This window comes from Pleurodeles waltl, chromosome 9 (assembly GCF_031143425.1).
Source record: "Pleurodeles waltl isolate 20211129_DDA chromosome 9, aPleWal1.hap1.20221129, whole genome shotgun sequence".
Lineage (NCBI taxonomy): Eukaryota > Metazoa > Chordata > Amphibia > Caudata > Salamandridae > Pleurodeles > Pleurodeles waltl.
The window spans coordinates 272,816,680-272,832,721 of NC_090448.1; the positions used below are offsets into that span (position 1 = coordinate 272,816,680).

Here is a 16,042-nt window from a genome sequence, read left to right on the forward strand (position 1 = left end):
TAAGCTCACCATTCACTAAAAAGTTACTGACTGTGTAGGCTAACATTCTAATATGTTTAGCATTCTGATATGGTATTCTGATCTAAATGCTATAAAATACCTTAAACGTGTCAAAGTCAGTGAACAGTACTACCTATATATTTTGGGGTGCAGGGAGCAGAAAGTACAACAAAAGAGGAAGAGTTGGCCTTGATTTAGACAGTGGCAATGGAGATTTCCTTTAACACAAGGCATGACTTAAATATACCAAACTGTGCCTTAAATATACCAATTTCTCTCCTGAGGAATAATTTAAGAATTCAGACATGCCTTATCATTGTCATGTAAATGATGTCTGCCGTAGACTCTGATTTGTTCTCAAATTTATGTTTTACTGTAAAAAAGGTCCAAGGTCTGAGATGTAAAAGATGCTCTCTCACTCATGACTTAGGCTACAGAATCTTACGATCACCTGTGAGGACAGACCTCAAGTCCCAGTCATCACCTTAGCCTGTCATGAAAAGATCCAAATTTATATTGATGAGTAAAATGTACTAATGGGCAAAATGTATGGAGGATTTTAAGTATGGAGGTGGGGAAATATTCAAAGCAAGTCCACTGATGAGAGGTCCAATACAGGAAAAGATTAAGTTTACTATTCATTTAAAATGAGCTTCGTCTGCCAGCATTCTGGTGAGTAGGTTTAAATCTCACTGGTTGAGGTCAATTACATATATTAAACCTGGGCCATGCATTTCCTGTAGACCGTACCATAATCACCAATGATGGTGGCGTGCCTTTGTCAGTTAGCTTTGTGCTGAATTGTACATTATCAAACAATCTGACCCTTCACCGGACCACTGCAACTATCGGGCATTCCTGGTGATTCAAAAGTGGTACTCTGTGAAATGTAAACCATTCTGCATAAAAGCTAGCAGACCCCCCAATGCTCATACTTTAAACCAACCAGGAAACATCGGTAGACAATTCCAATCTTTGGATCTATCATGATTCTGTGTACGCAGATCAAGAGGCCATCCTGGAGTTGCTGTCCCTGTCCCAACTGACTAGATGCCCCACCCAAAATGGCGGAGATTTGCCACTAGTGGTCCTACACAATTGTGATACTTCAGAGTAAAGGGAACCCCAATAAACCTTTAAAACTGAGGCAAAGAAACTGTGGCAAAGAGGGACGATTACGCTGTAAATTTACGGAGAAAACAAATACTTCATGGGATGCAAACTGATTTTTTACATAATCATTTCAAATACAATAGCCTTCCTTTTTGGGGGATTTACTTCACTATTGTTTTTGAAAATTAACCAACAACATAAATCACCTGGTATCTAGATGCTTTTCTTTATTTATAACATATAGGAACTCTTTTCAATGAATCTTTTTCTAATTAAGTTAAATATATTTTGAAGAATTGTCTGTGACTGTATGTGTTACAATTTTCATTTAAATCTAATGACCAATATTAATTCAGTAACCTGATCTTTTCTCATAGCAAGTTTAATTGAATTATATTTCTACATGTGGTCTGTCCTTACTAGATGTCAACAGAAGAAAAATAATAATAACACAGGGGGGAAATAAAGGTTTGCTCCCAATTCTCAAAGCTATTTCTGTGCTAATTGTTTTGGGTCTTTGTGCTCTAGAACCATGCACCCCTGTGTCACCCACATGGTTTGGCCATGCAGTGAACGTTTTTCACATTCTTGGTGCTAATATTCCCCGTTCATGTGCACTGGATACTAATAATGTTTTCACAGGAAATGTGAATGATATCAAAACTGATATCTTCAGGTAAGTTCTCTTTATGCACGCTGATCTTGCATTCAGGGACCACAAAGTTGTTTCTGAATCGTTAAGAATCTGTTCATACGGATTCAAAGCAGATCACATACAGGTGCAAGATCATGAGAGATGAAACACATTCTTTTTAAGATTGTCTACCTGTGGCACCTTATAAACATAAGTAACTGTTAAAGATAGTCCAGACATCCTCTGCTACTTTGTTACCTAGGTTAAATAGCTTCATGCAAACCTATCTGACCTCTTCACTAGGACCTAGGCACATTTAAAGAACAGATTGCTGTGACCTATTTGCCATCTTCCTGGGCCTCCACTCTTTCAGTAAGAGACATTTTGTTTTTCAATGTTGTCCTGCTGTTCCTGACTGAGTCAATGAAAAGTAAGCAAGCTTACATTCTGGATCCTTGCCAAACCCTTGCTTTTTTTTTTTTTATCTCAATCAGTATTAGTGAAGAGAAGGCTGGGATCATACGCAAAAGGGTTGTAAGTATTGACGGTTTCCTAGTAGAGGTGAGCGAGACAACAAATTAACAGCAAGGGCCAAACCAAGGCTTGACTCTAAAAAATAATTCGAACTTGTGCATGAGATGAACCATGAAAATGTTTGTCAAGTACACTGTTACAAACATGTAAAATATGATTAAATTCTATTAAAAATTAAAGTGTATTTCTATACTATGCAGAAATATTTCACCTTAGTAAATCAGAATATATCACAGCACTGAGAGGCATTTATTAAAATGATAGGTATTAAATAGAAAATCTGAAGCATTCAAACCTGCCCTGACAACAATGCCATTACTGAACTGAGAGGCAAGACAGTTGTCCTGTGCACGCCATAAGTGAGCTAGATTCTTCTACATGGAGCAATCTTATAGGCTATTAAATCAAATACAACAATGTCATTATTCAAATGAGAGCCAAGTCAGGTGTCCAAAGTTTTCATACAGCGCATATTACAACAACAAATATTTCAAAGTTGTTGGACCTGGTATCCCTTGTGTGCTGTTTTCCCAGATTTTTACCTTCCATCCTCCCGTTTTTGCTGACCGGAGGACTCTGCACACTTTTTTTAATTTTATTTTATATATTTGTAGTTGTAGAATGCAACACTCATCCCCTAAGGGATATCACGGAGGTGAAACTGCTTGAATATCCAAGGCAAGTATTACAAAGATAGGGTTAGGCTGTTAATTAGGGATTAGTCTGGAAAAAGCCACGTTTTTCCATTTTTTTGGAAGGTGATGTGGTCCTCCCTGACACGGATGTCGAGGGGCAGTACGTTCCACTGGGCTGCTACTAAATAGGAAATGGACCGTCCCCCTGTCCTTAATTTTTCAATATGCATTGTTTTAGCTAAAGCTAGATTTTAAGATCTCAGTTTGCATGATGGTTTGTAGAATTCTAGTTTGGAGAGTAGTATCACTGGGCGAAAATTGTAAAGTGCCTTGTGCACATGACAGAGGATTCAGAAATGTACTTCTTTGCACACAGGTAGCCAGTGAAGGGTTTTAAAACATGCAGAGGCTGAGCTGAGTCTATCTTTATTGCAGATATATTTGGCTGCTGGATTTTGGACTACCTGGAGACAGTAGAATAGATAATCCACCATTCCTACATAAATCGCATTCCCGTAGTCCAGTCGACTTGTAACCAGAGCCTGGACTACGGTTCTGTGCAAATGCACGGGTATCAAGCAGAAGAGTTTCCACAAGTGTTTAAGTATGCCGAAGCATTTACCACATGTGGCATTGACTTGCTCTAGCAAAGATAGGGAGTTATCAACCAGAATTTGAAGGTTTGTTGCTACTTTCTTAGGCTTGACTGAGAAAACTGCCACCTGTAGGGTATGATGGGACACAGGAGGTCAAGGGGCCCTTAAAGGCGCAATTTCCTATTCTCAATGTTTTCAATACTGCATGCACATGTACACTGCTGTTTTCGTTTGTGAAGGATTTTTTTAAAAGGTATTTTTTTAATCTTTTCTGATGACTTTTAAAGACTTAAGCCTTTTTCTTCCAAATTTTAAAATAGTTTAATAAAACTGGCACTACAGCCTGTTTTACGGCTGCAAAATTTAACATTTGTGTCACATCTGCCTCCTGGGATTTAAGGAGAAGGAGAAGTAAATGTGACTATGAAAGAACTGCTCCAGAGACCCCACATGGGGGTGGGACTATTCAATGCTTATGATTATCAATGCAAATCCCCTGAGAGAGAACTATGCAATTGTCATACATACAGCTGAAGAAAAAAAACAAGCCATCAGTTTTCAGAGCACCAGAAGAACTGCTGCCAGGGCTATTTTGAAGTGGGCGGGTAGGGGGGCTACAAAAAAATGCTGAAATACTATCATGCTGCCAATTCACCAATATGGTTTGAATTGCGTATCCGTCCTTCAAAAGGGCTGCTGACTTCAGGGGGAAGCAAAAGCCAAGTTTCCCCCTTAGAAAGACTGCATTGCTTCTCTAAATCCGGTTAGTTAGTGATGGAGTGAACTGCTACAGATATCTTGAAAGTGCAGGATCTGTACCTCACTCTACAGGGGCTGCCATCTCTGGTGTGCATGCAGGGCCAAGGGAAAAACTTGGACAACAACAGTAACGCGAATTCAAATTATGTGAATTGATTAAACCCAATACTGAAGGGCACCATGGAGGAAACAGCTCCTGTAAGGAGATGAAGAAATCTATTCATGGGATATGGCCCAGTTTATGTCCACTTGTTCGTGGTAACCGTCTTGAACATGCCTGATCGTTTCCCTTTAATTCACACACCAATTGCAACTGATTTGATGCACAATCTTTTGGCTTGTCTGATTAATGATATATACAATTATAACTTTATTTCTTAGTTTTATGTAGGAGCACCAACAACTTCTCGGTTCAGAATATTTGTCCATCAGCGACCACCCAGGTTTTTCAGCAAAATGCTTTAGCACATGGGCTCCATAAGGGAAGGAAAACGTATTTTGCATAGGATAAAATATTTTGATAGTAAGCACATTGAGGGCTTACTGGATGAAAAAAAAGCCTCAAGCGGTCTTTTAATTGATGGAGCTGACCCCTGTAGGCATGCATATCTGAGATTACAGGGGAGAAACTGGGTTTCTCATAAGCTTATGATTCCTATAACGCAATGGACATACAGAATAAAAATTTTTAATTCAATCTGTACCTGCATTATTGGTCCTACCTCATACTATGACAGGAATGTTTGGTTAGGGGGCCAGAGAGAACGGCAGAAAAATCTGTCTTGAAGAAGGTGACATTTTAACTTCGGCATGAGATTTGGTTATTCATACACATTTCTAAAGGTGGAGAGAAAAGATCGGCCTAAGATAATTGCAACTTCTCCAGAAAGGGTAAAGAATTAAAAATAAAACTAGAGGTGCCATGTAAGTCTCAACATGATGCACTAATGCCTGAATAAAGGTTTGAATAGGGAACTTCCTAAGTAGTTGAGGTTGTTCCTCTCAACAGGAGGGAAAAGAACAAAGAGGTGAAGAAGAGTTCTCAGTGTGGCCTCTCAGAAGGCTCCTTCTGAGGACAGAGATTGTACTTGAGGTCAGTCATTTCAGATTCAAGATCCGCTAATTCCAGACATCAACTCCAAAGTTTATAGTATATCACCTTACCAAATTAAGCTGCTGACCTAAAAGCCAGAGCTATAAATTAGCCCATATATCTGTGCAAATCCTGACCACATTAACATATCCCGAACCCCAGCCACTCTCTTCTCTCAATTTAATGTTTTGCAAATTCTGCCTCTTATGCACCTAAATACTTTTGCAATTACTTAGTAGATATTGTATTTCACTTTGCTCTTCCACTTTATTTTTCTTTATGGAAATATGTGTCTGTGTATCGACATATTTTAAGCAGTGCCCCTCTATTCTCCCCCCCCCCCCCCGAAGTAAAGGTCTCTAAATCCACACTGGATGCATACTTACTTGCCATAGTCTCCTGGTAACCAGGGGGTCCTGAGACCTGTGAGGGATATGGTGGAGGATACTGTGTTGGATAGGGAGCTGTTGGCATGCCTCCTACTGGCATACCTCCTGGATACATTTGTGAGGGCTGCACTGGCAAAGGCTGATATCCCGGATAAGGTGCTGGCACTGGGTAATTCTGAGGCACTCCTTGCTGCTGTGGGTATGGGGCATGGATCACAGTGGCAGTCGTGGTTGTTACAACAGCTGAAAGAATTCAAAGATGAAATCATGTTAGTGTACATAGTTATGACTGAAAGTGATAATAGTGGTGCACTTTTAAAAAAACAAGTTAACTTAGAGGTCTACCTTTCTGCTCTCAAATGGTAAGGTAAACCAATATGAATAATCTTAGGCAGTCCCTTAACTACATTTTTTGTTCACTATCATAAACAATGGCACACAAGCTGGAATTAACATTTTTAACACCATGGTCAAATAATGTGTACATAATGTATAAGTAAATCTCGACCTCAAAATGAAATATAAATCATAATTTGGGCTCACTGTTTTTTACTGATTTTTACAGATAAATACAGACAGAAAACATTGTCTTTCCTGTCTGTATTTATTTTTAAAAGCAGAAACATACAGATACTTTGTTTTATTTTTAGTGACTTACCATGCTGAGATTAATGACTTTCAGGCCAATAGCTGTACATATTTTGAGCATGGGAAGTTACAAAGCTCATTACTGCATATCTCAACATGTATAAGTGCTATTATACTATTTTTTTCATGTGGGTTTATTATTTTATAATTTTTGGCTGTGTAATGTGCTAAAATCTCACAGGCTTCAAAGTATAAGTGCATATTTAGCCGCTAAATAAATGCATAAAAATACGAGTTATCACCTCATCTGTTTACAAAATAAATACGAATAAGTACCAATAAGATGGCCAAAAAATAAATATGGATAAATACGGACGGAAATGTTAAGAAAAAAAAAAAAAATACATAAAACCGGGAGCCCTAATCATAATCTAACTGGTTGGAACCAGCTGATCATTTTAGCACCAGGCAACATTTTTCCTTCAATGGAATAGACCAGTCTTGCTAAACCTGTGAAAAAACAAACTGAGGTAGGATGGATCTACATACTCCCTAGGGCAGACAAATGGTAGAGTCATTTACTCCTGTAAGTCAAGTGCAATCCCGAGAGGGGAAGAAAATGTAATTGAGAAGCTAAATAGGATTGCAAGTTCAACTTTACGTTTACAAAATGATTTGCACATATTTCATTCCTGGGACATTTAAGTGTGAGATGGCTCTGAAGCCCAACTACTACATCAATAACCCAGAACCCAAGCCTGAACTGGTACCGATATGCAATGCAGAGGGTGTGACTGGGCTGTGCCCCTTGACAAGTGCCATTTGCTACTAGTACATATCAGTACTATGTGAAGCTGCAGAAGAGCTATTTTTGGATTAGGCATTTCCTTGGCCCCATATAATGAGTTACATACTACTTAGCAAAAAATGTTACCTCAAATTTGATCCAGGAAAGACATGCAAATTATTCAGCTTGTATAAAACCACTACTTATTTATGTAAACATTTACCTTCGGATTACTTTGGAGCTCGAAAGATGCAAAGTGCAGTGGTCCATCTGAGGAAATCTATGTAGGGTAGAATGCATCCCATAGGGAGCGTCAGTGATCAATGTATGAAGTTCTATGATTGCAGCTCCTGAATGTCTGGGAGGCCAGTTAGGCAGGACAGTCTAAATAATGTTGTTTTCTGGTGTTTCCTGAAGTGCGTGTAATTGTGTTCGGATTTTAGGGAATGACTGAGAGCATTCCATAGCCTAAGGCCTTTTACTGCAAATGGTTTGTCTCCAGGTATCATCTCTATGAACAACCATTTCTGAATTAGGCTAGCCGCCAATAAACAACGGTTTCTTAGCCCCAGTGTAGCATGGTGATAGGTTAGGGAGGTATTTCGGGCCTTTTCTAAAAGATTCTGTGGAAAGTGCATAACACCTGCTACCCACAGTTAAGCAGACATGATGTGGCTCTGCTTAAGTAGGCTAAGGCACACTCTGGATACCTGACTTTGCAGTCTTTTTAGCCTTGCTGTAGGAAATCCTTCCTTTCTGCATGGTCACCCAGGATATTATGTCAGGACCAGAGCCTAAGATTATGCAATTTTTCCTTTATTGCTACCACTCAGCAGCCTTTATATAGTCACCAGAACTCAGAACATGAACATTCCTAAGACTATAAAACTCCACGACACCCAGTCTTCTTCCTTCTTTAATTGCTGCTGCTCAGAGAGATAACTATCATTCCTCTGTCATTTCCTTATGAGCTTTCCTATGCTAAGTGAGGAATATTTTGCATTTTATAATGAGTGTGTGCTCGCTTCTAAACTGTGCTTGACGTTTATTTGCTGATTTGCCCTTTCTTAGCTTGACCATCTGGGTTTTAACAGCCTACATGTGGGGTTTCTAAAGGGGGCTTTAACTTTTTTGTGTGTATCAGGTGGAACGATCCGCTCAGGCGTTTTACATTTTCCTGTGGGTTGCTGTTGTTGTTTACTGTGTCCATCGATGTCCATGGACTCGTGGTGCTGTTAAAAATGTGTCACACATAGTGCACGCAAGCTTTTAGCGCCGCTCTGTCTCGCGGCATAGAATGAGTGGCGCTGTGGGGGGCGCGTGCCCCCTCTTACCTGCGGAACCCGCTGTAGGGATTGCTAGCGGCGAGGGAGACTTGCTCGTCCTTGGCAGTGTCTGTTTTAATTTCAGGGCTCGGCCCAAAGTTTTGAAAGCAAAGAGTCATAAGGTCTCGCTCTTGCTTACAGCGAGTGTTCTTCACTCGGAGCCTGGTGTTAAGCTGTATTTCGGCAGCGGGTGAGATTTGGAAACGGTGACCGAGAAAAGTGTGCCTGTGGGCTTCGGCTGCCACTTTGAGGACTATAACGTTTCTTAACGTTTTAGAAATGGTAAAGACATCAGTTTTTCTTAGAAATGTTGACCCTTATTGGTACTTGCCTACAGTTGTTGATCCCTGAGAAGAGCTTGTTTGTTGTAGTGGGAGTTCACAGTGAGGTCAGGCAAGGTCATGAGCTCAAGTTAAGTTCCTCTAATTTAGAATGTTATAGCAGGCAAAACGTTCGCAGAGTAGGTCTCTGGAGGAAAGTATTTCTAAGGCGCTTCGACTGAGGTTTCATCAAGGATAAAAAAAACTGAAATATATTTTAATAAATCCAAATCTTTGGAACAGGAATGTTTTTGGTCGGCTGATGAGGATGAAATGAATATTAGAAATAGGAGTATGGTTTCAAGGAAAAGAATGCACTTAAATATTGATTATGAGGTGGCCGATAAAAAGAACAGATCTGCTGAGGCTGAACATGGCATCTGTACTGACAGACACTGAGAGCAAACATGGAGGGCAAGACAAAGGCACAAAAGGGGTGGAAATGCAAAAGAGCAAGGGTCAGAGACACAGGGCTCTGTCATGTGATGGGTCATCAAGCAGTGCTGATGTTGAGATCAGCTGCTCGTCAGATTTTGATTCTGAGGGTGTAACTCAGGATTCTGTTCAGGAGAAAGATGGGTAGGATAATAATAAGATAGATGGCGTTGGCCATCCTAAACTAAAGGATGATGATGTACTAACCGACCCCCTGCACCATTTCATGTTTGACCCTATTCTCTTAAAACACCCTCGCTCCCCTGAGTAGGCATCTTCAGATCATGTTGCAGAGTATGTTAAATTTTGGACCAGGAGAGAAATTCCGAAGTGTGTTAAGTTGGATCAGAGTGCCCGAGACCTTGTATCAATGATAGGGTACTGGTAATTCCAGAACTGGATCCAAAGATTATTGCTTTTCTTGGAAAAAAGGGGAAGAGACCCAAAGAAGGGTTTGTGGTCCTGTCAAGATAAATGATTAAATGATGTAGGACCGTTAACTAAACTTTTCAACATGACTGAAGAGGCATATGTCCTTGATAAAAGCACTGATGTTGGTGAGCTGCATCAGTGGGTCCAGAGAGTAGTATGCGTTTTGGGCAATGCAAATATAGCCCTCTAAATTGAAAGGAGGAAGGGACTCTTGTTGAAAATTGACCTGAAACTGGTGGATATGGCTGGTAAAGAGAAGGGACCCTCTACTAAGGGTATACTATTTGGTGATGCTTTCATCAAGTATTTATTTAAGTTTATGGGGGCATTTTATTCCCTTCAGAAATCTGAGTGGGACATTAAAAAAAAGTGTTTCAGGAGCATGTTTTTGCTTCAGCCGGGAGAATGTGGAATCGGCCGTGGCCAAGGGATTACTTGAGGCCCCTTTGGAAGAGGTTACCGAGGATACAAGGGCAAGGCTTATATCAAGCGGGGACTTTCACCCTCAGAGACAGAGGACTCGAGCGAGAGGTGCACGTGGAGAAAAAAGGTCTACAAGCGCAGCAGGTAGGTGTAGACCCTTTTGTTACCCCAGTAAAATTGTGCAGTAGACTTTCCCTTTTTTGGCACAAATGAGTAAAAGTAACCAAGGATCCATGGGTTTCGGAGACAGTGCAAGGGTTTTGAATATAATTTGTAGAGGATCCAATCCAGACCAATCTTCCCAGGGGGTTGAGCGCAGATCAGGTAAGCCTCATAGATCAGGAAGTTCAGGAACTGATCTCGAAAGGTGTTGTGGTTCTGGAGAAGAATCTTTCCAGAGGTTTTATAAGCAACATCATTTTGGTAGAAAAGAAGGACAAGGAAATGAGGCCTGTCATACATTTAAAGGAATTGAACGAGTGGGTGGTGTACCATAGCTTCAAGATGGAGGGCATCCATTTGCTGAAAGGGGATTGAATTACTCGATTGGATCTGAAGGACGCATACCTGACTATTTCAATTTGGGAAGATCATCAGAGATTTCTGAGGTTTATTTGGAAGAACAAGCTGTGGAAGTTTGTGTGTCTCCCTTTTGGCCTGTCTTCGGCTCCGTGGTGCTTTACGAAAGTACTTCGTCCGGTGGCGATATATCTGAGAGAGGGGGTGTTTGTCTGATCATTTACTTGGACGATATATTGATCATGAATCAGGACAGGGAACTGGTGATTGCACATACAAAAAACGCAGTACTTCTATTAGGAGAGTTGAGTTTTGTGGTGAACAAAAGGAAATCAGATTTGATTCAGAAACAACAAACTAAATTCTTCGGTTTTGTGGTAGATACGGTGGATGGTATGTTGAAGTTACCAAAAGAGAAACTGAATAGAATAAGGAAAGAGTTGAAGAACATTCTGAAGTTGAACACAGTTTTTCTTGGTATGCTAGCTCGCGTTGTGGGTCTTTTGTTGTCTACAAATCAAGCCATCTTTTCCAGCCCTTTACATTATCGAGCTTTACAAAGGTTAAAAGTGAGTCATTTAAGAGATGGTTTACGTTATTTACAGTCAGTATGTCTAACTTTAGATGCAAGGAAGGAATTGACATGGTGGCTGAGAAACATTGGAGATATGGAATGGGTGCACAATTTTTGGAGAGAATCCAGATTTGATTGTGGAATCAGATGCAAGTTTGGAAGGATGGGGTGCAAGATGGGGATTAGATTGTACAGGGGGTCATTAGACAGATCAGGAAAAAAGGTTGCATATAAACTGCATAGAACTTTTAGCAGGATCCTTCGCTGTGAAATGTTTTGCTAACAAAATCGTTGAGTGTTCAGTTCTACTGAGGATGGACAATGTCTCAGCAGTGAGATATGTCAACAAGTTAGGAGGTACACATTCGAAAAAGCTAACAGATTTGGCAAAAATATTCTGGAAGTATTGTTTTCAACAGGGTGTGATGGTTCAGGGAGAACACATCCCAGGTCCAAGGAATGCAGAGGTGGATTGGTTGTCAAGGAATTTCTTAGATTCAAGCGATTGGATGTTGGATCTAAACGTTTTCAAGGAGTTAGTGAGGTTGAGGGGTCCCATTCTAGAAGATCATTTTGCAAACAGGATAAATGCTCAGCTAAAGAGATTCCTCAGTTGGAAACCAGATCCAGAGGTAGAAGGGGTAGATGCATTTCTTCAGGATTGGTGAGGTCTTTGCCCGTACGCTTTCCCTCCTTTTGCAACGATAAGCTGAGTATTGGACATGATACGCAGATGGAAGGAGAAAGTGATGGTAGTAACTCTGTTGTGGAGATCTCAGGCTTGGTACTCAATCATGTTGGAAATTGGTGTAGATTATCCTCTGTTGCTCCTACAGAATCCAGAATTCTTACAAGGTCCACAGGGAGAGGTTCACAACTTAGTAGTATCAGACCAGTTACAGTAGCGTGATCTCTTTAAAGAGAATGGAGGAATCCAGGGCCTTCATCAGAGGCTTCTAGACATATCGAGGAATTTTGTATGCCAGAAACTCCAAAGGCATATAGACTGGCATGAAATAAGTGGGTTTGTTAATGTTTGGGGAGGGATCTGGATCCTGTTTCAGTGGATGTTGTTCAGGTAATTAATTTCCTTTCGGAGTTATATCAGAAGGGTTTGACGTACAGAACAGTAAACATTTCTAGATCGGTGATTGCGGCAGGACTTGTTCTGGTTAATGGGTAACCAGTAGGTCAAGATATTATGGTTAGGAGACTTCTGTGCAGTATTAGAATCGCCAAACTGCCAGGACCGAGATACACTTCCCTATGGGAAGTTTTCAAGGTTCTGAGGTTTATTGAGAACTGAGAATGTAACGAGAACTTAAGTTTACAGGATTTGTGTTTCAAACTTGCAATGTTATTTTGATTATTATCTTTTAGAAGGATGTCTAATGTACGAGCCTTAGAAATATCTATTAGATCGTCCACACCGGAGGAAATATGTTTTCATTTAAGGCAAAGGACTAAGATGCATTTGACTTCTATCTTCTACCCTTATTTTGAAGAGAGAAAAGATATGTGTAGGGTTAGTTGTGTGAGAGAGTATGAGAGCAGAACCAAAGGTCTAAGACAGTCTGGAGTGAACCAACTTCTTATTTCTTTCAGACAACCACATAAAGAGAGTCTGCATCTACTCTAGCTAGATAGGTGAAAGAACTAATGTATAGAGCTAGGTTGGATGTGGATGGCTTTGGTGCACATTCATTGAGAGAAGCTGCAGCTTCTAAGGCTTGTTTGTTGTGTGCAAGCTTGCAAGATATATTACACTATGCTGATTGGTTGTCTGTTCCTACCTTTAGACGCTTTTATTTCAAACAAATAGATAATGCGGCAAAGTCACTGACTGCAAATATTTGAACTTGCATAATCTTGGCCTCTGGGTCTTGACATAAAATGTAGATTTTCATCAGCTTTGGTGAACAAAAACTCTGGATTTTATTAAAGGCACAGAGGCTAATATTATCCCTCCCGGTTGTCTCTCCCTCCCTAATTTTGTTCTTTTTCCGGCAGGTCAAGTCTGAGCAAAAATGGAGCGGCATAGAATGGAGCCATTTAGAGTTCCGTTTGGTGTTCATTTGCAACAAGTTTGTCATCTTGGAATACCCTTGCAGATTCAATAAAAGAGGGAAGCAGACTGTGTGTCATGGAGTTTTATAGTCTTAGGAACGTTAATGTTCTGCCTCTGTGTGTTTAACAAAATCAAGATTTTCTGTTCCCCCCAAGCTGATGAAAATCTGCAATTTTCATCTTTTTCTGGACCCCATTTGTTCTGCTGGCTTCAGAACTCTGTGACCTTTACCCCTGCTAATCAGTATGATGTGCCTGTGCTCCCATTTTAACCATGGTTAATTTAGCTTATTTTTGAATTGCATATAACTTGCTTGCAAATCCCTAGTATATGGTGTAAAAAGTGCATTCAGCGTCTGGAATTTAAATGTCACCTGCGGTCTGCAGCACCAATTGTGCCATCCACAGTGACAGTGTAAACATGACTTCAGGCCTCCTCTGTGTAACCTGCTGCAGTGCGTCCTGTTAAAATAATCCTTTATGGCAGGTAAAAACCTCTCTTTTAAACATTATAAGTCACCCTATTTAGACCTTGAAGGCCACAAGGTAATTTGCATGGTATTTAAAAGTGAGACATCTAGAAAAATAATATTACCATGCCCCTACAGTGACACAGCCCAAAAAGCTACTTTCACTGTGGCAGGCTAGCTGTCCTATGTAGAAAATCAGAGTACATATTAGAATACCAATACTGCTAACTAGGGTAAGGGACCTGCTGAAAAAATAATGTAACAACCATTTTTAATAGTTAATAAAATCAAATTCAATGGTGAAGTCTGATTTTAATAAATATTATGGAAAACATTTAGAACATTACCTTTTCTCTAAGCTCCATGAGGCTAATTTGCATTCCCTCTCCTACAGCAGCCCAGCCAGTGACTGTCCTTGAATAGGTGTGAAAAAGGTAGGTAATGTCTCTCAAGAGCAAACAATAGGCTGACGTGGCAGAGATTGACTCCTTGCTAGCTTAGCAGAATATGCAGGTAATTGAACTGACAATAACTTGCACCATCACCATGCACAGCATATGGCTCCCATATCCTATCACTCACGACACGCTCTTTGACGTCAATTTCATCAGTGATGTTATGAATGATGTAATTGATGATGACGTGTGCATGGCGGGCATGAGTTATAGTTACTTCAGTTAACTATAATAGATGAATTTATTTATTTTTTAGTGTAAAATGTTATGTTTAAACTGACATTTCACCCAACTATAACATAACTTCAAGTTGTGTTTTTTTTACGTCTTCAGTGAAAAAATATATAAACATTACACGCTTGGATGCTTTTATTGCAAAACATGTAATGATATAAAACCCATACTTCACTTAACTAGGAAAAATAGATCATAGTTTTGTCAGAAATACTGATTTCATCATAATGACAACCCTCAAACTCATCTGCACAGTTTTACGACAGTAGGACTACTAGTATTATACATCGAGAACCAAATCATGCAGAAAGTAAAGGAAAATTATGTGGAATTATGCAGCACATTATATCGCAGTATTATTTTGATCTTTTTGAGATAATAACAACATTTCTGTTTGAATCTGCAAATTATGTAGGAATTGTGGTAAATCCATCAATACGTGGCATTCATTAAAGGTAAAGACACTGAAAAATAACAGTTTCGACAATCTTTCCTTCCTACTTACAGAATATATTTTAAAACACTTGTTCATGTTTACCTTTCATGATTAGAATGGTCATTTGTGCAATGGACAATAGTAAATCTCTGCAGAGTGGTTTGGGGCCATCATGAAGATGAAGGGACACTTAATTCCGAAGGACCCAAGAAAGATTTTCCGCACTGTGCATTAATTGTTTAATGCCCCAAGTTTCACCAATACAATAGATTTAAATGCTATAATATGCAACTATTGAGGTCCATATGACCACTGCTTAGTGGGTGGAATTTGTTCTACTTTACATCCCTGCTAGGTTTGTTTGTTGTGTCTTGAAGATTTCAAATCATAAATAAAAAAGTATGCAAGCCAAATTATTATCAGGGTCAGACTCACAAACATTTTAGAGTGGCCTCCATCAGTACTTAATTTGTGAAGTTAATAGCCATTGGATAGTTAGTCTGCCCACTTTCACTACTAACACTGCCCTCTGCCAGATACTGTGTTCGGTGTTAGCACCAGCCATGAGTGCCTGCAATGGTCCTGTCTGAAGGGGCCGGCCAATCATGCTCACGGCAGGCACTGATTAGGTGACATGGTTGTGGTCACTATGCTAGTAATACAGACAGTGTGTTCTAGAATTTTTGGGGTCCCGGGCAGAAAGAGAAGCATCTTCCCTAGTGTGGATTTCAGTAAAACAAAATCTTTAAAAAAACATGTAACTAGTTGATTCCAGAGGGCGCACAAATAAAATTCCAAGATTATCGCAGACAACACTTCAAAAAGATAGGTTTCCAGGTACCCCGGGGAAGAAGTATGCCTATCACTGCCTGTGGTTTTGTCCCCCCACCACCCCTCCTGTTTTCCATCCCTCCTGTTGTCCACTTTCTTTGTACACTCCTGTCTCCATTCCTTGTCTCCCACCAACTCCCTCTCTACTTCCCCTGGTGCTGCTAGCCCATCCTCCACTACTCCCACCTCTTGCTACCCACACCCCCAAATACCCCATGCTCCCTCTGGCCCTTCTGCAAAAAACACATTACCAATACCAAATAGTCATCGCAGACCTATTTAACTTTGATGGTATGTTTTTTGGAGATGCTGCTGGCTATGATGCAACATGGATTAAAGTGAACAAAAAAACCCCGCTATGACGGGGTCAACCTTGGCCAGACCATAGAGCTT

General features: G+C 40.1%; 1 protein-coding gene across 1 annotated transcript in view; it reads right to left on the reverse strand.

The window, feature by feature from the left end:
• Positions 1-16,042, reverse strand: part of SHISA5 (shisa family member 5) — a 356,775-nt gene that overhangs the window by 23,902 nt on the left and 316,831 nt on the right. Inside the window, exon 4 of the mRNA XM_069206693.1 lies at positions 5,751-5,996. Within this exon, the coding sequence (XP_069062794.1) occupies positions 5,751-5,996 (246 nt within the window). The remainder of the gene's footprint in view (positions 1-5,750; positions 5,997-16,042) is intronic.